The following is a 23434-nucleotide window of genomic DNA, read 5'->3' on the forward strand; positions in this document are numbered from 1 at the left end:
TTGTTTGAGGCATTCGCTAAACAAAGATTACCTATATACTATTTGAAGATATTTGGGACTGAAGTTTCCTTTCAGTGCAAATACCAGATGCTAGGCTATAAATCTGACTCAGAACTGTATCTGGAGGAAAGAAGTAAAGCTTATTTCTTTCTATATACAGTATATACAATATCAAATTTTGCTGTATCCTACAATCCACTTTGAGAAGGCCATTTTCTGGCCCAGTATTTTTAAGGGTCTTCTTACATACAGGTGGTTCTTTGCTTAACAATCATTTATTTAGCACATATTCAAAGTGCTGGCAGCGTTGAAAAAAGTTATTTATGACCAATCTTCACACCTATAATCGTTGCAGCATCCCTGCGGTCACATGATTGCCATTTGAGACCTTCTCAGCTGACTTCTGACAAGCAAAGTCAATGGGGAAGCTGGCAAGAGATGACAAGTTGCAGTCACATGATGTCTTGCTTAATGACCTTAGATGATTCACTTAATGAATGGAACTGGAACTGCCATTGCTAAATGAGTTGGCCATGTGATGTTTTGCTTACTTACTGCTTCATTTAACAATGCAGTTGCTGGTTTCAATTAGAGTCATTAAGCAAGGACTGTCTATATTTTATTTTAAAGATCCACAGAAAAAAATGCCAGTTCTTACTTTATAAAATGATATCAAGAAAACTCTTTGTACTTTCCTTTTAAAACAGTTCTTTTTAAAGGGCCCCATACATTGTCAACAGAATGAGGTCTTTACAAAGATATTTCTCCCTCCTAGAGCTAACAGAAATCTCTTTATTTTTATTATGCTCTGTGCCTACACAAGTGGGTCTTCAAAAGAGGCCTCTCCCTGAACTACCATGTTATCATGTAAAAATCTGTCTTGCAGAGGTCTGTGATAAGGGGGATGTTTCAAAGGTCAATAAAGAGATTTCTTGGACAAAGTGCTACAAAGGAAGAAAACTCTTGGTAAATTTCCTTGATCAGCACAAACATTTTGAAAAGCAAATGCAATTTTTGAACCCTCCTTTCCCATATATTTTCACTAGGTAGGACTACCATTAGACAATTATTGTAGCTTTCTATGTTTGCCTCACTACAGTTTCACTGGAAGAGGAATTTCCATTCTTACCTGGCAGATTAGGGTCATGGCATGTACTAGGAGCCACACAATTCTTTCCATTGAAAAACTCATTTAGACAGGCACTGATTCTATGAATGGTGTCTCAAGTTATTTCAAGGCCTGAACCTGTATGGGAAGCATTTTGACCTTGGACTTCTTGGCTCTTAACTATTCACTTTCATTAATATTCCATCACAGTTAAGGAATTTGTTTTCCATTGCTTTATATTGTATGCATTCATAATGGGACAACAATTTTTCATCTATTGAGTGTTGCCTTTCAGGGAGACAAAGTCATTCTTCTTAGACGGGTTGATCAAAACTGGTATGAAGGCAAGCTACCAGGAACAAATAAGCAAGGAATCTTCCCAGTATCCTATGTAGAAGTCAAAAAGAGCATGGCCAGAGGAGAAAATGAATATCCTGTTCCTCCAATACCCCAGAGTTACTCAAGTGACAAAATCCACCATTCAGCTAAGGTGAGAAATGCTTTGTTCTCTGTACCATCTTTCGAGTCTCATCCTATGCACAAATCTTGGTTATAAATAAATATTAGTACTTATTGATTTCAATTATAAAATTATAATAAGAATAAATTATACTATTTTTATTTTGTAGTGAAGATTGAACTGTTTTTCCTCTCTTAGATTGCCTTGATTTTTTATGGTGTTTATATTTTTGCATTTTATATTAAAAATAATGTGTTTGCACAGTTTAAGCTCATGAAAAGTATATGGAAGTCCAGTTTAATACTGTTTCATACAGAATTACTTTATTCAATGACCTTCTGCATTATTTGCACAATGCAAATGGCACACCTACTCTTTAGCTTTTTGAACCTGAGCCAATTTCTTACCACAAAACACACACATAATATACACACACCTACACATTCATCAATGTAGATGAATTAATGGTGGAAACCATTTCTCTTAAACCAGTTCTTTAAAGGACATTAACTATTGTAATTTTGATATGGTAATTTTGAATACATATTATTTATTGCAATTCATTTACCAGATGTAGGTGTCTCCAAATCTACATCACATAATTTATGACAATGTACTGAACAGAATAAGATTTGACATAGTAAGTAAAAGTAACACAATACAATACACCACAAGAACAAATCAATATGTCTAATAATAAATAAGAGTTGGTGCACAAGTTGCAGGCTTTGCACCAATCACACTTGTGAAGCAATGACACCAATTCCTGGACCAGAAGTCCCTACATATGAGTCATTCCTGCCCTAAACACTTCCCATTTGGAGTACTACAATGCACTTTACAAGGAGCTGCCCTTGATGTCCACCCAGAAACTTCAACTGGTCTAGAATGTTGTGTTGCATGCAGTTCTGGGTGCAGCCTGAATTTTTGTCTGTGCTACATTGATGGTGTATGAACTGCCCTGGCTTATAGTTTATTTCCAAGACCAGTCTGAGCTGTTGATTATTATATTTAAAGTTTTTGATGGCATGGAGCCAGGTTATTTGAAAGACCACTTTTTTTTCCCTTGGGATATCTACTCACCCATCTAGACCGGGCTCTCTCCAGGTCTCTCCATTAAATATTATAATCTGTTGGGACCTAGGAAGCAAGCCTTTTCCATAGTAGCACCAATACCCCTCAGATGCAGAGGGTCCCTAACATCTAAGCTTCCAGGGACCCTAAAAATTTGCTCTTACCCTCAGGAGTTGAATTGGGCTACAATTGGAAGTGAGGCCAGGACTTAAAAAATATGAGGGGGTTGCTTGTTTGTTTGTTTGCTTGCTTGAGAGCATACTATTATGACATTGGCGATATGTAACAAATTTTAATTGTGTTTTTATTATTTGTATATTCTTTATTAACTATCTAAGACTGTTGTCCATAAAGGCCATATAATTTTATTTTCAAAATAAGAAAATAAATAATATCTGAATAAATATGGCTAATAGCCCTTCCCCAAAGGCCCTCTGGAAGTGCTAAAAGACTATAGCAGAGCAGGATCAATTAACCTCCAGAGAAGAGTTAACCAACCTTGGCATCTTGAAAATTTGTGAACTTCTAGAATTCCCCAGCCAGCGATACGAGGCAATACTTAAAGTACATAGATGCCAAGCTGTATAGGTATTTACAAATCAGAACTAGTTCTTTCAATTCCACTATAGTAGTGGAGTATATACTATGAAGTATCATGAAAAGAACTATATTATTTATCGTACTGGGTATTCCAATTACACATTACATTTTTCACTTGCTGCAGTTCTTGAGGAGTTTTAAAAGAAGCTCCAGGTAGAGAGCACCTTACACTCCATTTGCATGGTGATTATGGCATGAACAGCCAGTAATGCCATCTTATTATGGTTCAGCTTTAACCTGTTTTGTCCCATCCATATCCCATCAGTCTCCAGATATTTGAATGAGATTTCAGTAGCAACTTCATCTGGGCCTGCAATGGCAGTCTAAAGCTAAGTATCATCAGCCTGTTCATATCACTTCCCAACAGCCAAATGACCTTTCCCAGCAGTTTTATTTGAAAGGAAGAGGGAAGGACTGGCCCTGCAGCACCCAAAAAGGGGGAAGTATGTGAGCCAACCTTGCCTTATCCACTGCATTGATGGCAATTACCCATTGAGGGATGCAAATACTGCAGAAAACAGCCTCTGATCACCAAACCTTGCAGTCCAGGATATCATGCATGATAATAACAAAAGCTACTGTGAAGTTAAGTAAGACTTATGGATCACTCTTCCTACATCAAGACCGTGAGAAATGCCATCCGACTACAAAAGCTATTTTCTCCATCCCATGCCCATGTGTAAATAATTGAAAAAGTTTCATAGAGTTCCACTTTCTCTAGATTGTCTCTGGCTGAATCCCAATGTCTCTTTACATCATTACCAGAAGGGAAAGCTACAATAGTTGTCAAACACTTCTGAATCCAGGGGGGATCTATTAAGGAGAAGCATAGACAATCTCCCACAAGCAGGTCATCATATACTCACCCAGTCCTATCATCATACACCCAGCCAGGAAAGGCATAGACTAAGCCCGCATGTATCTGAGATCATACCAAAGAGCACTCTTCCACTTCCTCAAAGGAAGCCAAGAGGAAGCCCAGAAAAGGGAGCTATATAGTGCTCAGGGACTACAGTGTATCAGGCTGTTCATCAGAGTAAAAATCGTGATGAAACTCAGTGTTGGGAATATGTTATGTAAAATGGCTACAGTGCCCAGGCAGGATATCTTCCTGTTTATTTTTTTCTAAAAGAGTATTTAGCAGCTTAAATAAGACCACCAGCCAACAACTGGCAGCAAGTAGCATCCCATTATAAATTACTGCATAAACATGTTTTGCATGTTTCATGTAGATAGGACACCTGTATCTTTTATCATTGTTCAATGTGGATGAGAAGCAAATAGTTTTCAGAGACAAAGAAAGAAAATAATAATAATAATGTGACAAAGAAAAGAAATAATAATAATTAACGTGAATTATAATTGCTTTAGGATTCTTCAAGGAAAAGCCATTAAGTTAATATTGGATTTTCAGTAGATATTTTATGCTTGAGTTGTGAAAGGAGGGAAGAATTGAGAAATTTCTGGTGCAACTATGCAATTTTCCAACACTAGCTCTCGCTTTCATAAAATTTCTCAGTAAAAAGGTGTAACTCAAACTAGAATTGGCATTGTAATAGTAACTAATGCGAAATACTTTTATTCTTGCAGAAACATGTGGTAATTAAAATGATGCAAATACAACATATATTTTTGTTCATGGATTTTTCTAGTATTGGGGAACAACAGCAACCCATCATATTTTAATTGGCACTAAGGAAGTTAGTGTACATCTGCCTATTAATACCCAATAATGAATGTAATACTGTTTGATTTCAAATCTTCATGGAAACATAATGTAGCTCTAGAGTTTTCCCTATCTCTGACCTCCATTTCTTGCTAAACAAACATTATCCACAATGCGAGATGGACACAATGTATAAAACAGATAATAACTTTATAGTACAATATTTAAATATGCTAAAATTGTATGCATAGCATATTAATTTAATTTTATATCTAGTAGCAATTGTGGGCTGAAGATTTCTATTTAAAATTGTTCTTTCTAGTTATATATATTCTTTCTATTTAAAATGGCTGGATACAAAAGAATAATTTTTCTATTTTTCAAATTTTGTTCAGCTTTTTGTGCCTGTTTGCAGAAATGGGACCATGACTCTCATTGTTCATATTAAATCCATGTGACTTAAAATTACTGCTAATTAACACCATGTTCATAAGACTATTTTTAACATTTACAAAAGTATTTCTTCTGTTTGTGTTTCTAAGTGACAGCTGAGATCCATTGTATATTATTTAAATTCTATTTTAAGAATTAAATCATAACTTTAGATTTTCTGTGTAATTAATTAAAAGTACCCATGTTCTCCCCGATTTCTATATATATAATACAAATGTTGCTATCAGCCTTTCTAAGACAAATTTTAAATGTTTTTATTTCAAATGAGGATTTAACTTGTAAAATTAATAACAAAAACTACATTTTCAGTATTTATTGAAGCAATGGATATCTACTGATGCAATATACGTATGAATCCCAGCTCTTCCATGCTTACAAAAGGATCTTTATTTTACCAGAAGAAATCTTCAATCAATATTACAGCTTAACCGTATTATTCAACCAATAATGATTTTTTTCAAAACAGTTTTGAGTTTAAAAGAATTTTCTATTATATGCACTAACAAACATTTGGATCCTATGTACCTTTAAAAGAAATGTAATAATGTGTGAAGTGCTATTATTTTTAAAGTAAAAAAATAGATTGTGTAGCTGCAGGGAATATAAACACAATGTACAATTTTATTGAATCTGTTATTGCAAGGTTCTTTTATCAGTTGGTAAAGAATTTTCACACTTGCAGCACCTGGGATTAGTTTTGATTAATCTCAAACTATCGCAACCTGAATTGCATATTTCTGTGCTATGCAGAAACACTCCCCTATCAAAACAATAAGGCTGCAGAAAGAAAAATTTGGGTAATCACATCTGGGCCATTAGTCACTGGCTAGCATGAGAGCAACATGGTGATTCAAATCTATTTGATGTCTGACTAAATGTCAGACATCAAGAACCTGACAGTTTCACTTTCCAGATATGCTTTCTGCTGCCTGGTTGATATGCTAATGAATTCAGAAATGTATGATCAGTAAGTAATATCCTATAAAGAGGAGTTAACAGGCTGTTTTTTTAAAAGCATTCTTCTTGAGCCCTTCACCTTCTTTTAATTCCTGTTCTTTCCCTTTATTTCTCAAGTGGGATTCCAAAGCACCACCCCCTCCTCCCAGATACAGATCCTCTTTTTATCCAGATTCTAATAAAAGACATCTTCAGGCCATCACTGATGAATGGTTGTCACTGACTCTTGGCTTTTCATCTTCAAGCACACCTTCCCCTCCTCCTCCTCCTCCTCCTCCTTTTCCTAAAAGCTTTCTTTCTGGTTTGGAGGAATTTGACCCTCTGCCTTTAGCAGGTTTAGAGAGGGCAGGGTACCTCTCAGATAATGTCACTCCTCAAATAAAGCATGGCCATACTGTTCCAGATCCCTCATCAAAGGCCTCCCATGTGCTCCCTGAATCTTCACCCAAGCCACTTTCTTCATCTACATACATATCACCTCCTCCAGCAATCCATTTTCATGACCATGGACATAAGCTTGAGTGGAACCATTTCAAAGGGATGAAAGAAATCCCCACCGTCCAGGAAAAGAAAAGCCCCTCAAACCCTGTTCCAGAAATGCAAAACATAGCAGACCATACCCTTTCCATATCCAAAGAAGACCTGTTATCCAAAACACTAAAGGAGGTTGGCAAACAGGAGGAACTTTGTGAGGAGCTGCTGTCAATCATTCAAGGGGAGCAGTCAAAAAGTAAAGATTTAAGTTTCTACAGACGTGCCCCTGAGATGCCTGAAGAATTGGCAAGACTTCATATAGAGGAAGAGCCAGATCTTGACCATTTAGAGTCACCAGTGGCAAATAAGAGACAGCCTATGATAACTTTTGAAGGCAACAGTTCAGCAGATACTAAAAAAGAGGTATTTAAACGGTGTACAATAATGTTTTATTGTACTTACAACATTAGTCCAGTTTTTGTTCAGTGTATTTCTTTTGGCATGAAGCTTTCCTACTACACATTGCAATTTTCAAGAACAATTTAAGCATACTAATACACAACTCCAACTTCAATTCTTTTTGGAGGTGAGCTGATTGCTTCTTAACTTTTTGAAAACAACTAGTGTACCTGCTATTAACTCTGGCTTTTACCAGCAATGCAGAATCCTTGACTCTTTCCAAGGATGACAAGCAGTATCTAGAAGGATTTTTGCATCGAACCAGAAGATGCATGTAACACCTTATTGTGGTGGCATATATTAATTTCATTTTAAATAAAGAACTATATTTTAATAGCAATAATGGCATACAGAAAAGTATTTTCGCCACCTTGAGTTATTTATGAGAATAATAAAGATGGTCTATATTTAAATAAATACAGAAAAAATAACAGAAAAAGAAACATGCTGCACTAAGATCCAATTACATGTTATATAAATTATGTAACATGTTGGTTCCTATTATTTTTAAATGAGCCCTCTTCCTAGCCAAAAACAGTTCAGTAACTCCCTTAAATGTCTCCATTAGCTTGCTGAGTGATGCATTGTTCATATTGCTTATTCAAGTCCATTAAGGATAATTGGGGAAAATGCCCAATTGGCTCTCTTGTTCCCCAGCCACGTTTATAATCCTGGTTTTTCTAGGCAAATTTAATTAGGATATAGCAAAATGTTTGCCCACAAACTCATTAAAAAGGTGAAGAGAACATTTTAAATAAGAAATAGGAATTATCCATGGTTTAATTAAGATTGCCATAACCAAGATTTCCCTGGACACATCTTTTATCCTAGCTATGCTCCATCCAGCTGGGAAGAAAATTGCTCCTTAAATGTTGGAGATGAAACAGTCATAACATCTGCTGATCAGCAATATCAAGCAGTCCCTTGAACAGTCAGGAAAAAAATAAGGATGATGCTCTCCAGATTTAAGTCTTTGGGAAAATATGTCACTCAGTTTGCCTCCTGATTGGTGTATGAAAGAGGGCGTGTGGCTCAAAGACATATAAACTTCAAGTGCCTGGCAGTGAATCTAAAGTTTTGTGTAGGAGGGGTGATGTTTTTCTTCTTTAAATAGTGTTTTGATTCCATAGAATAGATACTGTGACTTGTGATTTTATACCACAAAAACTGATATAATTTGCAGTGTCTAAATGAGGCTTTCTGTGAAACCAGCAGTAGCTCCTGTTTCATTTAGGAAGCTATAAATTCTGCAGATCTTTTTATCAGCCTATCTTTATGACTGAATACACTCCAGACCCTTGCTTGGAAAACAGAAACAAGAATAACAGAGCTGTTCTTGGTTTGAATTATTGGTCTCCCAGACTGCTTTTTCATAAACCATGATCATGCTTTTGTTGGCATGTGGTGGTTGTATTGCAGGTCTAGGGTTTTTAGTATGCTCTACTAAAATAGATTATATTTAAATACATCCATAGAGCAGTCTGCTTGTACTGGTCTATACTGCAATAAACTGAATAACTTCACTGCAGGTTGTATTTAGGTGTGAATTGTTTCCCCGGAAAAGCTAACGTGCAACACTGTATTCTCAAGAAAAGGGAGTGGAACCTGCTGTTCAAGAAAGTCTAGCCTGAGGATCCTACCTTTGTTCCAGGGATAATCTGATTCATACACTCTTACACTAAGTCAATTTTCTCAACATACATAGCAGATGGGCCAGGTAGGGCCACCTTTCCTTATACTGATGGGGGTGTATATTCTTCTTTGTTTTTTTTCTCTCTCCCTTTTTGTAATTGCTGTTCCACAGAATTACAGTTGTCTCTCTTTAAATGTTTAAGCCAGCATCACTTTCCCATGAGATGAAAGCACCTTCTACCTCTCCTTCCTGCCTTGCTTCTAGTTCTCCATTTCATTCAGCCAAAGCATCTTTTCCTGAATCTCTGTCTGCGTTTTCCAAAGCCACTGCTACCCATTCACCCCCTCTTCTTTCCAAACTCTCATACAGACAAGAGAAAAAAACATCCACGTTAAAGGTAATAGTGCCTGCAAACTATGAAAATACTGCACGTCTTCTCAACTACTTGACAAATGGAAAGCCTGGAGGTTAACCTATTATTAAATTTTGGATTTTGCAACTAATATTTAATACTGCAAGCATGCAATCAAGTTTTAGATGAATGTTTTAAATATATTGAAATTACCTTGCACCAATCCAAGATTCACTGAAATAAGACTGGGATTATCACAGGTCCATTTTTGGAACACAATATCTGGCAATGTTTCCCAATTCTCATCAATTTCTTATCTCAATTTTATTGAGATCATATTCAAAGTTTATTAAATTAAGTAAAAAATATCACATAAACAGACACAATTTGCTGATGCTTTATTTAAACTAAATTTGTATATCAGTGATCGCATGACCTGTTGAGATGCCATGCACTAAATAAAATATATATATTTTAAAAACCTAAAAAATTATCAATTTTCATAGCCAAGACTTCTACTTAATAAGTCCCATTAATGCTAGAGCTTCCAGTAATGCCAGTATAAACTTTGAAGGTACTGAAATTCTGAAGACATTATTAAGCACATATTCTGAAATCCATTTCTTTAATAATATAGCAAGTGCATTTCTTAAAATTATTTGAATTTGTCCCTCTAATTGATCTTGCAAGCAGAAATCAATAAGTGAATCAATATGCTAGCCTAGAAGTAACATTGCAATATGCAATCCTTCCCAATGTCAGGAACATTTATGAGATAAATGGGAAAGTGATCTAGGGAGCCTTATAGGCACAAGCAAGTGGTAGAGACAATTAATAAATTTTGTTCTGGTTCATTCATCTTAGGAAAGAACATCACAAATTCTCTTCTTGAATTAATGTTATTGTATTTCATAGATAGGTAGGTAGGTAGGTAGGTAGGTAGGTAGGTAGGTAGGTAGGTAGGTAGGTAGATAGATAGATAGATAGATAGATAGATAGATAGATAGATAGATAGATAGATAGCTATCCTAGATTAATGTATAGATGAAATTGTCAAAAGAGTCGAAGTAGTAGAAGGTGAAAATAAGAATCTACTTTTAAAACTGCCCATTGTAAAGTTAGAGACCAACTGTTAATATACCCAAAGTCCTGTTGTCAGCATTTAATAGCAATACATGCAAGAACTGTTGCAGTACCATTAAGAAATTGCCAAATATATACTTTTTTAATTCAAAGACAACTCGTATTTTGAATTTTCTTTCAGTGATCACAAAAATATGAAATCTGCAACACTCTTAGCTTTAACATTTCATAAGCTTGAAAGATATATATGTTTATATGTAAAGCACATACTTAGATTTTTACTGATATCTTTCTTGTACATTATTTTTTTTTCTTGGCTGTGAAGTGTTAGCAGTAGGTTGGCCTTAGATTGTCCTCCAATGTTATCTGCACAACTAATCAAATCGTACTACCCCTAGAATATTTGAAAAGCAATCCAGTTGCATAGGCTTTATGAATTTGCGATGCTAAGGATTCTCTCTTTAAAAGAAGATATAAGCAGTCATTTTCAGGCATAGTGGGTTAACTGTTCTGCATGCCATTTGTGAGCTTTGGAAATGAAAAGAATTAATTTCCCAGCTTGCAGGAATTAAACCGCAGGAGATTGCCCATCTAGATGTTTAAATGAATTGACTATGTTTATGGTTTTTCTAGGCTGATTTAAAAAGAGAGATCTCTGTCATCGGCAAACCTCCTCGTAGCCCTGCTTTGACTAGCAGGTCTTGTGGCTCACCTGTCAGAGGGCACAGCTATTCACATAGGGTATGGTACTAAGTGGCCTGTTAGGTTTTACCAGGTTTCCCCCTAGCATAAAGTCTTCAGAACGGGTTACAAGATCTTGAATTCACATGTTCAAATAATTCTAATGGTCTTTCTTTCTGTTGTTCTGCTGCTGAAAATATTTTGAATGGTAACAGTGTGAAAGCCATAGTACCCGGTGCTTGACTTCCAAGTTCACTGATAAAATGTAAAGCAAAACTATTATATATGTCCATTAAATCATCCTTTTAAAAAGCACATCTTTAGCCACTCAAATTTGTATTTAACTTCCACCCTTGTAAATAACTCCTCTTGTTTCAAAGTGTTTTACTTACGAGACCGTTAACAGTGGCTACATAAGGAAGCCTCTTTGTACCTTTCATGGGTTCCATAAAGTTTAAGTTATTGTTTTTTGTTTTCAATTGCATGAACCTGTTTTCAAAATATTTTGCTGCTATAGCAACATGTATTGAGTTGATTTGTTAACATGCTTTCTCATAGCATTGCTTTTCCTAGAGTTGTCGTTTGCATTAGCTTTTCCATGCATACATGCTTAAAAACATACATTTTTCTCAAATTGCAGTTTTGTCTTAGTAACATGACTGTGATTATAGATAAAAGTGCAATTTACACATTTTGTATTAAAGTCAAATGTTAAATATATCCAATTTTCTATTTTCTCTAGTAAGATTTGTTTGTTTGACTCTCATGAAAAGGATTAGGAAGAAGAAAACGTTATTTAGATAAAACAATCTAACACTTTCAGTTATGTTGGTGTCAACTCTGGTAATGAACAACTTGAATGAGTCATTGCCTATGGAGATTCTCAATCATCCAGATCATGGTTGTCCCAAAGGTGCTTTTCAAAAGGCAATTGGACTTTCTTGCTTTTTTTCTTTGATGACCTTTCACTTCTCATCCAAGATGCTTCTTCAGAACTGTGTTGAAAAAAATTTCTTGGATGAGAAGAAACTTTGGGACTTGAATGGGTCATAGTGGCCTCAAATTTATAAATGAATTCCAGATTGAAGCTGATTGAAGTGAATGGATTTTTTAAATTGCCAAGTGTAACAATATCCAACTAAATGGTTGTACAACTACATATGCATCTATAAAGCTAATATTAAGTAGAGCTTCCTCACCAACTTCATCTGGTATGAAGGTTTAAGTCCTTTTAATTATATTCATAGCTATTACTTGTTGCAGATTACTTGTTGCTCTCTACTTTTGACTTCTCCATTGCACTTTTGATTGAGCAATTCTTGAACATTGATTAAATTCTGTAACTGATGCAGACAAATGTCTATCCATTATATACCTGGGCTCCAATAGTTATGCTACCTTCTTTGTAGCTCTCTGGAAAATAAATCATCAGAATAATATGAAAAACATTCTGAAGAGCTTGTGTCAAATATAATAAAATATCCTTTATTCTTCTAGGCATCATCATAGAACTAGACACCACACCTTTAATCTGGTGTAGCATTGATGGTGTAGCATTAATCATCAGTAGCATTGATGAGAAATGTCAGGATCTTTCTTATTAAAAGATTTTAGGGGCTTTAAATAATACTTACTAGTCACAGACATATTCTCATGTATCCTACAATGATTAAACATAATTCATCTGAGCATTTTCTAAAATAAACATATATATTAACATAGCAATAGCACTTATATACTGCTTCATAGTGCTTTTACAGCTCTCTCTAAGCAGTTTTACAGAGTCAGCATATTGCCCCCAACAATCTGGATCCTCATTTTACCCACCTCGGAAGGATGAAGTCAATGGCTGAGCCAACCTTGAACCAGTGAGATTTAAACTGTTGAACTGCAGTTAGCAGTTGGCTGAAGTAGCCTGCAGTACTGCACTCTCCACTGCACCACCTCAGCTCTTATGTAATTATATGGCTTAGACATCAATAAAACATAAATAAATCTAACCTGTTTTAACTTTCAAGAGATTACTTTTAGTTCTCTCATGTATGCATCACAAGAAAAGGCACAGCTGCGTAAGATGTTGCATGTAGATCTATATTCATACTCCTGTGCATTCCAAAGCATATTTTGGAATACAAATCTATAGTGCTACATAGTCAAAAGAATAAGCATTTTAGCCATGAAGTATAGGCACAAGACAGTTCCATGCATGTACTAAATTTGTTAAAAATGTAATGCATTTTTTATAAACTTATTTTTAAGCTTGTTTGACTGGCTCACTTTTTTGCATTATTATTTGCATATGGAGAATGTTTTAACATATGTGTTAAATCTCTTAGGCTCTAGCATCCACCTAGTGGCAAATGCATAAGACTTAGATTCAGGAATCCTTAAAGGAATCCTTCCAAAACCAATGGAGTTTGAATTACTTCTGGTGTCTGCAAGCTCTGAATTGCATCCAATAATATTGCATGCATTTCCCATTCAGAAAATGTTGAAGCAACATTTAAATTGCCTTCTAATTTCTGCAGACAGCTGCCAATAGAAAAATATCCTAGAATAACTGCTGAATTCTTTTTCTCTCTAGCAATGCATTTTCTAATCATATTTTAAAAAGTAAAATTAAAGAATGGTTCTCGTGTATTTTCACTGTTATACATTGTAGTTTATATAATGTAACAAATCAAAACTGCTTTCTTTTATAAAACAAGTTTCAGTTAATGTATGAACACTTTATTGAGTGGAAATCAGAGGAGATTACAATGTTCTCTGATATATCTGGATTAACATATTTGGACAGAATCTAGTTTTTCTCTAAGCATTCCTTTTTTTCCAAATGAAAATAATAATGTTGAAAGAGTAGCTAAACTGTGTCCTACAGCAGTAAACAAAAGTTTGAAGTAATTTTAGAAATTGCACAATCTATGTCTATAGTGATTCACAACTTGACTCAATAATTTATTAAGATGTATTCATACTTTGAATAGCTACCAAGTGTATAGTATATGGTTTAGTTTGGTATTTGTGCACTCCATGCACAGGTTGAATGGATTTCAACTCCCATGCTGGCTAGGGAATTCTGGGAGTTAAAATCCACATATCTTCAACAGTGATTTAGTTCATAATTCTGATTATGCCAAAATAGTTTTGGAAATAATTTGTAGGATTGACACTTATGTTACCTTAATTCATACTGAAACTTCAGAGAGGATATATCTCAAGGGCTATTCTCTTAAATAATAAATCGGGCAAGAGAAACAAATGGATCGTAAAATATAAATTCACATTTGCGTTTGTCAATTTCCATCTTTATCTTAAATGTTATACATAACCTTAACCAACTTTTGAGTGATCAGGTCCATTTTCTAGAACTTTTCAAGGAATGTGTTGTCCCTGGATCAATGACTAAATGGATGGGACCTACTCACACATATTTTTGATAAACAGCTGTTGTTCTTTTGCTCTCTTCTCCTTTTAAGGAGTCCTTAAACAAATACACAAAACCTCTCAAGGCCAGGGAGCATAAAAAATATCTCTAAGAGGGCACTTCTCTAAGAATGTTATCCTCCTGACCAGTCATCAGGAATGGCTGCTCCTTGTTGATGAAAAGCATTTAAATTGTTGTGAAGCTGGGTTTTTTCCTGCTATTTGCTTATTTAATGCTGTTGTAATCTCTGTGACACTAATGGTGTTTGATAACACTGAAGCTAAAACTTATCTGCTTTCTTTGGCATGGCAAGATTTAGGCTGAAAGGATAAAGAGGCTTTCACAATGGAAAAGTCTTTGGAGAAATGATTTCTTCTTTGTCCCCATTTTTTAAGCCGATTTTTTTTTCTAAATAAGACTATTTTTTTTTTCAAAATAAAATATGGGTCTGTGCTAAAATAGGCCTGTACAATACATGTTCCCCCATAGGTGTGTATATTTCAAACTGTATTTTACCTACTGTTGAGAAAACCTGTTTTTAATGCAGCTCCTAAATCAGGGAATGTATTGAAGCACTTAGTGAGCTGACTATTATGGAAGACTGTGCTAAATTAATTGATTGCAGTGCATACTCTTACTACATTTCAACTCATTTCATTTCAGCCACAGCGCCCTGTGTTTGCTCATGACAGTGGGGGGGAACCGTAAGTATTTTCATCTACTCAAGTTCTTCTTTAAATAACAGTGTTAAATTTCTAACTGGACAAAGGAGAGAAATTGTCATCCTAGAAACCATAAATCATCCCAAGCTTACTATGGACACAATAGAAAAGGATAAGGAACTAAACCGGGGTTGAACTAAACTAAAGTCTTGTGTGCTCCTCTCTCTTGCCATGATGCATACATGCACCCATAATCCATATTTCCATTCATTCACAACATTTTGAACACTTTGAGCTCTTATAAAATCCAAACATAGGGATGTTCAAACTTCATCAATTAGGCACAGAGCATTTCATAGATCTCGAGAATATTATATTTCATCCTCAACCCAACCATGTAAAAACTTTCCAAACATTTTTTGGGAAACTTTGCCCTAAAACTGGCCTAAGATGGAAGTAATCTCTGCAAGTGATTCATGGTATCCTGGACATAGCATTCTGGATATAACCAAACTTCTTGGGACAGGACAATTTTCAACTTATCTAAAATTGCTTCCATCCAAATTATTTCCAGAAATTATTGAGACACCTTGTGATCTGAAGAGAGAATGAAAAGTCCCACAGATCTCCAGGACAGTCCTTCTTCTCAAACTGGTGGATTTTGCACAATTCTATCCAAAGGGAAGCGACATAAGCCAAACCACAAAAGGTTTAAAATTTCAATAGGTGCCAAAAATAGTGGTAGTGTTGAACTAAAGAGGAAGCCAGCTGTCTAGAGAAAATGAAGGTAGAGTGCTATACAAAGGGAGCAAATAAAGAGACATTCACAGAGCTTTGTCAAACCGCCTTACAATATGACTATCTGAAAATTTATATATTGTCATAAAAGGAGAAACCAAAGTTGAACCAAGCAAATAATTATAGTCATCAGAAAGTGGGCCATAACTCAGTCCAAGAATTTTCAACAAGCTACTTGAAAAATAAGCTTCAATAAATATCCAGTCGGGAGTTTGGTGGATTGGGGAGCTAAAAAGAAAAAAAATAGCCTTTTAAAATCCTGACTTCAGCCACTTTTGAAATTCATGTAATGCTTGATGTCAAGCTAAAGGAATTTGTACACCTCTTTTCCTAGAACAGATAGGAAACTTCCATCTGCTTACCTTGACATAATAGTTCTATATTTGGTCCCCTTTACAGCTATAACATGTCTCCATTATAGTGGGATATAAGTAACAGGATCTGGGAAGGAAACAAATTAATCATCCAATTAAATGACTGTAGATTTTCTAACACAAGGCAAACTTATCCGCAGTTCTCAGTCTTGAAATGAGACTCACTGCATGAAAATATGAGTTCTCCTTTAACTGTAGAAGATTCCAGGACATGTTGCAATAATGTGTCTTCTGTGATTGCATCAGTTGCTCAATAAGGTCTGAGTTAATATGAATGTTGCAAGATATTCTTGTCTAGAAAAGCCTTGGGTTGAAGGTAGTTTATATATCTATCAGAATCTTGCAAAATGTTATTTTTGTTCTGGATTGAGACTTGAAACACACATATTATTTAAATAATTATTAGCAAAGGCCAAATTTGCAATGTATTGCAGAGAAGCAATATTTAATACTCCCAGTTGCTACACTACACAGAATGCTTAGAATAAGAGAAGTATAGGTACTAAATTCTTAGAGTATAATATCTGTATTTAGACATTACCAAGGTAGATTATTTTATTCTATTTAAAATGGAAACACCTCATCTTACCCTGAACTCAACTGCTGGTGACTCATTCAGAACAAGTTCCAAATTTTCCAACTCATCATATCATGAACAAACAGAAAGAGTAATTGGCTGCTACAACAAATAAAGTATATCTGTTTGTAACTAAGTAGATTTCTTATTGACCAAAGGTCATAACCCTCCACAACATCCTGTCACAAAGCCTTAGGACTTTGTACAATAAGATTTGTTAGGAAGTAGGGAAATGGGTCTCTTCACAATTATATTCATTTTTCCCTTCTCAGTAGTTTATGTATGTGGCAGAAACTGAAAAATGAAAGATTTTGAATTGGCATTCTTTGTTGCTTTTATTTCATTTATATCCTGTCCAATCTCCAGGAACTCAAATTCGTAGAATATTATTTCCTCTCTCCATTTTATCCTCAAGTTAGGCTAAGAGGTCATATAATGTCATTAAGCAAGAACATTTATTTAGGAACTAGCAATGCAATCCTTTGTTTCCACTCATAAACACCATCCATTGTGTTCAAAGAGGGGTTATTTCCAAATGAGCAGATATATAAATGCCTTGTGAATTCAGAGATTTTTCCAGAGGCAGTAAATTAGCAGTGAATGGCAGTGAATGGGCAGATGCTTCTTTATAATGTATACAATTGGGCACTGGATAATATAATACAATTTTTAAATATACATAATTGGAACATAATGCATGGAATATAGAACTGATAAAACCATATTTTTGTGGCACTGTGTAATTGATAATGTATTGCAGACTTTATTGTCAGTGTATCTCCTAAGGAAGCTACAAATCCAAGTTTTAATAATTGTCAACTGTCATTATTTTAAATATATTTTGATTTTTTTAATCCACTTATTTGTATGGCATGTCAAATACCAGTAATTACAAAAAGGCCTAACATGATACATTTTTAACTTGATTTTTATCTAGCAAATACCGTTACTTAACAAAAAACAAATAACATTTACTTCTAGAGTACAAACCACCATTAAATAAAGAAGACTTTTTTAATAGAATGATAGTAATACAATGACATATCATTCCCAAGAGTAACATGGCCACTGATTGCTGGCAAATTTATGATGAAAGAGAATTATTAACATTCTTGAAGAAAAGCTAGCATTTCCAAAAATATAAAGGAAAAATAACATAATAGAACAACATAAAAGTACATATATAGATTAGTGGCCATGAAATTCTAAACTAGAGAAGATATATTAGACTACAAGTACCATAATGCAGGGCTACTTGTTTATGAGAGCAAGAATTTAAGACTCCCTGAGGGGATCTCAGATTGCTTGCTCTTGGCGCTCAGAGAAATGGTATAGAGTTTCCTGCTTAAGCAAGGGGTTGGACTAGAAGACCTCCAAGATCCCTTCCAACTCTGCTATTCTGTAACCCATGAAATAAATGAGCTAAACAGGTAGGAATAAAGTTTACATATTTTCCCATTATCAAATAATACACTTTAAATTTTATCAGGGAATACAGTATCTTCCTGGTAGATACTCTGTCTTGAAGAAGAAAAATGATGTTCTTGGGCAAATATGTCTGTTATTATTATATTTTTTAAAAGCAATAAAATAATCATTTGCAAAGAAAAAGGAGTATTCAGAAGACAAACAGAACTAATGTAGTTGAATCATCACCATTGAGGGTTTTTTTAGTATATTTTCCAAGTACTTAGGATTATGTCATAATTCTCCTAACCAAACTGTAAGGATGGGAAGGGATGCTATAGCCCTTCAGATGTTCAGATGTTGTGAAATGCCGCTCTCACCATCCTTTACCATTAGCAGTATTGGCTGGAGCTGCTGGAAATTGAAATGGAAGTCAGCATTGCAATGCCACCATACTGGGAAGGATGGTGGCAGTGCAAAGCTGAAAGACTGTATGATTACACATGGGAATATGAAGATCTGCACTAAATGGAACAACTATATACTGTATATTATGTTCCACCTTTAGGGAAGCAGTTTTGAGATTTCCTAGGCTATCTTCCCTTTTAGCTCATAGGACTGAAATTTATTTTCCCACTTTTCCATACTGAGATGTGAAGTATTCCAAATTTCAGTTCTCCAAAGGTCCTTTGGACCACACAGCTGCAATGTGATCCAAGGAAGATGTGACTTCTTAAATAAATTGCAGACAAACCTTATGATCATGCTCCTGCATGCTCCAAACCAGCTTTTGGGAACTGACTCTGAAGCACTGCCCAAACATACAATTTTTTAAAAATGGTTTAAAACCATTTTGTACATTTTAATGTTGCATGCTTTGCTAGTGTGTCAAATAGTGAAGAATGATTGTAACTACACATATTTGGATTTACAGCCCATTTATTTGAACTGAAATAAAAATACTCTGCGTCAATCGTTCATGCATTACTCAATAGAGAACTTTATATCTATTACTGATTTCAGTTTTAGCCTGGCTTATTTTTATCTCCAAAGAACTGTTTATCAACCTGCTTTAGCATAGTGAAAATGCAAGATATTTTTTTCTTTAAATGCATCCATTTGTCCTGTTTAAGGTTTCAGGTTCTGTATAACTATACTCCTAGGAACGAAGATGAATTGGAGCTGAGAGAGGGAGATGTCATTGATGTGATGGAAAAATGTGATGATGGATGGTTTGTGGGTATGTTTTCCATAATTTTAGTAGTGCCTTTGGTAGGATATATAAGTACCACTTGGCTTTCCTAGCCTGATGCCCTCAATCTGAATTACCCCTGCAGTCTCAGAATTTCTACCCAGCAGGGTATTTAGAGGGTAACATATTAGGGAACCTTCTGGTTTATTACAACTGGCAAATTTTTAATCAGCGTTATTGCAGTGTTGCATGTATTATGTCTAGTTTGCCAGCCATAAAAAAACATTCTTGAGACGTTCCCCAAAATCGTGTGTCATATGCCATTGATTCTTTCACATGTAATACAATCACCCTTATATTGCTATTCTACAATATAATTTTTGCAACAAGATTTCCAGATCTTGTTGCAAATATTATAGTTTCTATACCGGAGCAAATCTTTTTCTTTCGGTGCGCTCCCTAAGTCAAACATCATTGTGCCATCTTTCATACCCATTTGGATCTACGCTCTAATACTAGAGAATATCCAGCAATAAATGATGTTTGTTGTGCACAGTTCTAAGCATGAGGAACTGATCAGCAAACAATCCATGCTGCATGAGATCTGCCTATATTGTGGTATGTTCCTTTTTATGTGTGAGCAATTTCCTGTACTATAAAGGTAACCGTATTATGAAACTTGGCAAATGTTTGTCACCACCATGTTCTAAACCTTGACATAGTAAATTTCTCCATTAAAATTGATGGAGAAAGTATCATTCTCACATGTACTCATAAATTGAGAGGACTTTCTCATACTAATGGGTGATTAGGGATTCCCTTTTTCCTATTGAATCTGATGTATAAAATGCCTGCATAAAAAAATTGCTATGTTGGAATGAAAATGCTTAATAGAACATTCTTAATGTTCTATGCTTAATAAAACAACATAAGTTGTTTTATTTGCAAATGAATGATTGATTCAATATTTATCAAAGCATAATATTTGATATTGTAATTTGACTGCTGCTTCCCTAAAAGCTTCTAACTAAAAAAGTACGTAATTAAGAAGTTTTCTTTGATGTTATAACTGCTAAACAGACAAGATATATATTAATGTTTAACTTTGATCTGTCTTTTCAGCAGTGGCACTTACTCAGTAAAACCTATTATAATAGTATTATATTATCTACCATGAATAAATTTTTCATGGCTACAGTATTATAACTTAACTTAAATTCTATGACTATATAATGCAATAGTCCATATTTTCCTATTGTGATGGCATTAAATATATTCATGAACAATCCTAAAATGAAATGTAAAGGCTGTCTTTAGAGCATGAATATGTTACTCTTGCTGCCATGTTTCATTTATTACTTCTACTTTCAGGAACCTCCAGAAGAACAAAATATTTTGGTACTTTCCCTGGAAACTATGTCAAGAGGCTGTGAAATGATTATTTGATTTTGTTCCTTTCTTATTTATGCTGCATCTCTGCCACACATCTGCATAAAAAGTGCTAGAAAACATCCTCCACCAGCCTTCAGTTTTCCTGCTTTGCAAATCCAGGTAGAAATCATGCCGCTCATCTTCACCATCTTCATCCCATCTGCCAGCCAGCAGTATTATTCAGCAGCTAAAATGGAATCCCTGAGCTTTTGTGAAACAAGAGGAATTAGTTCTATGCGAAATACATCTTTTTACGCCTTTAATTTTTATCTGGCAATGCCAATTTGGAAAGTGCATATAAAAAGCTTAGTGGAAGAAATAGCATGGCACTTCAAAATGTTACCAGTTATTTGGGAGAAACTGCAATATTATGAAAAAAATTATTATCACCTAATATATAGAACAGATTGCAATTTACTACATTTTAAAGGGTTTCCTTTTTTTTTGAGTTATCACGTTTGTAGCTCAGCAAATGTATGTTGCTGTCAGTTTGCTGTGTCACAAGTTTGCCTCTTCTTTTACCCAGATACAATTAGTACTAAAAATAGGGGTTTTTTCCCAAATGTATATTGCAATATCTGCAAAATGCCTGTAAAAATTTAAGCAGAAATAATCAAAAGGAGTATTCATAAGCCATGATTTCCAGTTGTATCTCATAAGACATTTTATTAGAATTGGCCCAGTGAGGATCATACATTGGTTAAAATACTCTTTAGACATCTTACAAAACAGTAAGAGCTTTAGACATGAATTTAGTAAGTACAGAAGCATGAGTTAGATTTCCTGCACCTGCATGTATTAATACATAAAGTACAAAAACTTGCATCTCTTTGTAGGAAGAATCAGAAGCTCCCAACACAGTGATGTCTCAATAGGGAAATGTGTCATATACTATTGATATATGCAAATACAGGAAACTTGAGTTGGATGTACTTTCTATGTTCATGTAATTAATGTCTTAAATTAAGTGGAAAGATGTGTGTGCATGTCTCTACAGGATGAAATGGATGATTCTGGTGTAGTTACAACATCCATATCTCTTTAGAGGAAAAGAGGGAGCACTATCATATGTGTAAGTACAGCCTGTATCCTGTACTTACACCTATTTTTAACCGCTGGAACTCATAAAAAGGAAATTATGTCTGCTATTCGACATTAGGAAAGTTCAGAAATACTGGAAAATCATGAATCATTATGAAGAAAACTAACAATGAATAAATTGCTTTATTAAAAAAATGTGTTGGAAGTGCAATAGAGTATGTAAAGTCTAATTCATTTATTACATGAAAACTCAGTAATGAAAGAGCAATGTTTATATTCTGTTTGATTGTAGCACAGTCACAGTAGAGTTGGGAAAATCTACACAAAGTATTATATGATGCTATTTTTTTGGCTAGTTGACCGGAACTGTATTTTCTTTCTAGAAACATAGCATTAAAACAAGGACGCAAAAAGGAAAATTAGTACATGTGGATGGAGTTTCATTTTTGAAACAGTATAAAATATTGAAGGCAATATTTGTGTGTGTGTGTGCAAATATAGACAGCAGTAGCAGGTGATAAAAACACAGGACTTAACATATCTATGATGTTATGTAAAGCAGTCAAACTTTGGTTTTGCTGGCACCTTACAAAAGGCAAAACAGAAAATCTTTTACTGCGTTTCTATTGTGGTAAAGGACAGATCTTATAATTTGTAGGCTTGTAGCATTTTGTACATATATTTCCTTTTTTTGTACAGAGCCATTTTATTGTTGATTTTTTTAGGGAAAAAAATCATGTTAACCTTTTTCACCAATAAAATCACCTCCTTATTTCATTAGTTTCTCCTCCAAAGTATAAGCACACTCGGATAGTGCATTTCTGCTAAATTAGCAACTGAAGCAAAAGTTTTATGAATAATGTTATGGTTTACCAGCCAAATTTTTAAAGTGTATATATATGTTTAATATGGAGAAATATCAATAGGATGGCAAAAGAAACATCTTTGTGCTGCGTACCTTTATTACTGCAAATTTCATGGCAAAAGCTTGATACTTCCAAGGCTTTTTACTATAAACTAAATGTGCATGCAGCTTTGCTGTGAAATCAGTAATGATTTTGATGCCATTTATGATGGGAGACTTGTCTATCACCGGTGGTATTTTAAAAAATGCACTGTTTCTATTCTGTATCTGATTTTAATAGAAGATGTTTTTCATACCTGTTTTCAGGTAATTGACTCTGAATTCTTACTTGCAAAGGATCTCTGTGTTTCTTTTTCCTTGAAGAAACTTCTAATAAAAATGGCTTGAAGTACATGAGTGTGTCTTGTTGGTATCAAATGATAAAGCATTGCCCATTAAAGTTTAATCAAGTGTGGTTTGAAATGTTGAATGTAATCATTATTCCAAAAAAATTAGTGAGAGAAAATTGGAAAGTAGAGATTCCTTTTATGGAGCCAATGGAATTTCTAAGTATTTTGTAACTTGAATACATATGCAAACCGGGTAAGGGGTGGGCCATATGTGTGCAACTTACAATAGCCCTACACAAGGGTTTTTGGATTCTTGGAGAATAACATAAATTCC

General features: G+C 34.7%; 1 protein-coding gene across 10 annotated transcripts in view; it reads left to right on the top strand.

Annotated features, from left to right (window-relative positions):
* SORBS2 (sorbin and SH3 domain containing 2) overlaps nt 1–22817 on the top strand; it is a 195626-nt gene extending 172809 nt beyond the window's left edge. For 6 of the 10 annotated variants that reach the window (XM_032224653.1, XM_032224646.1, XM_032224651.1 and 3 more), the window contains 4 exons: nt 1404–1598; nt 15088–15128; nt 19376–19482; nt 20806–22291. In XM_032224653.1, the coding sequence (XP_032080544.1) occupies nt 1404–1598; nt 15088–15128; nt 19376–19482; nt 20806–20867 (405 nt within the window). In that variant the 3' untranslated portion in view covers nt 20868–22291. Of the gene's footprint in view, nt 1–1403; nt 1599–15087; nt 15129–19375; nt 19483–20805 lie in introns of all 10 variants that reach the window. The other 4 variants (XM_032224647.1, XM_032224650.1, XM_032224649.1 and 1 more) reach the window with 1 other exon arrangement.
* The last annotated feature ends 617 nt before the right edge of the window (nt 22818–23434 follow it).

The sequence above is a fragment of the Thamnophis elegans genome, chromosome 9 (genome assembly GCF_009769535.1).
Source record: "Thamnophis elegans isolate rThaEle1 chromosome 9, rThaEle1.pri, whole genome shotgun sequence".
Lineage (NCBI taxonomy): Eukaryota > Metazoa > Chordata > Lepidosauria > Squamata > Colubridae > Thamnophis > Thamnophis elegans.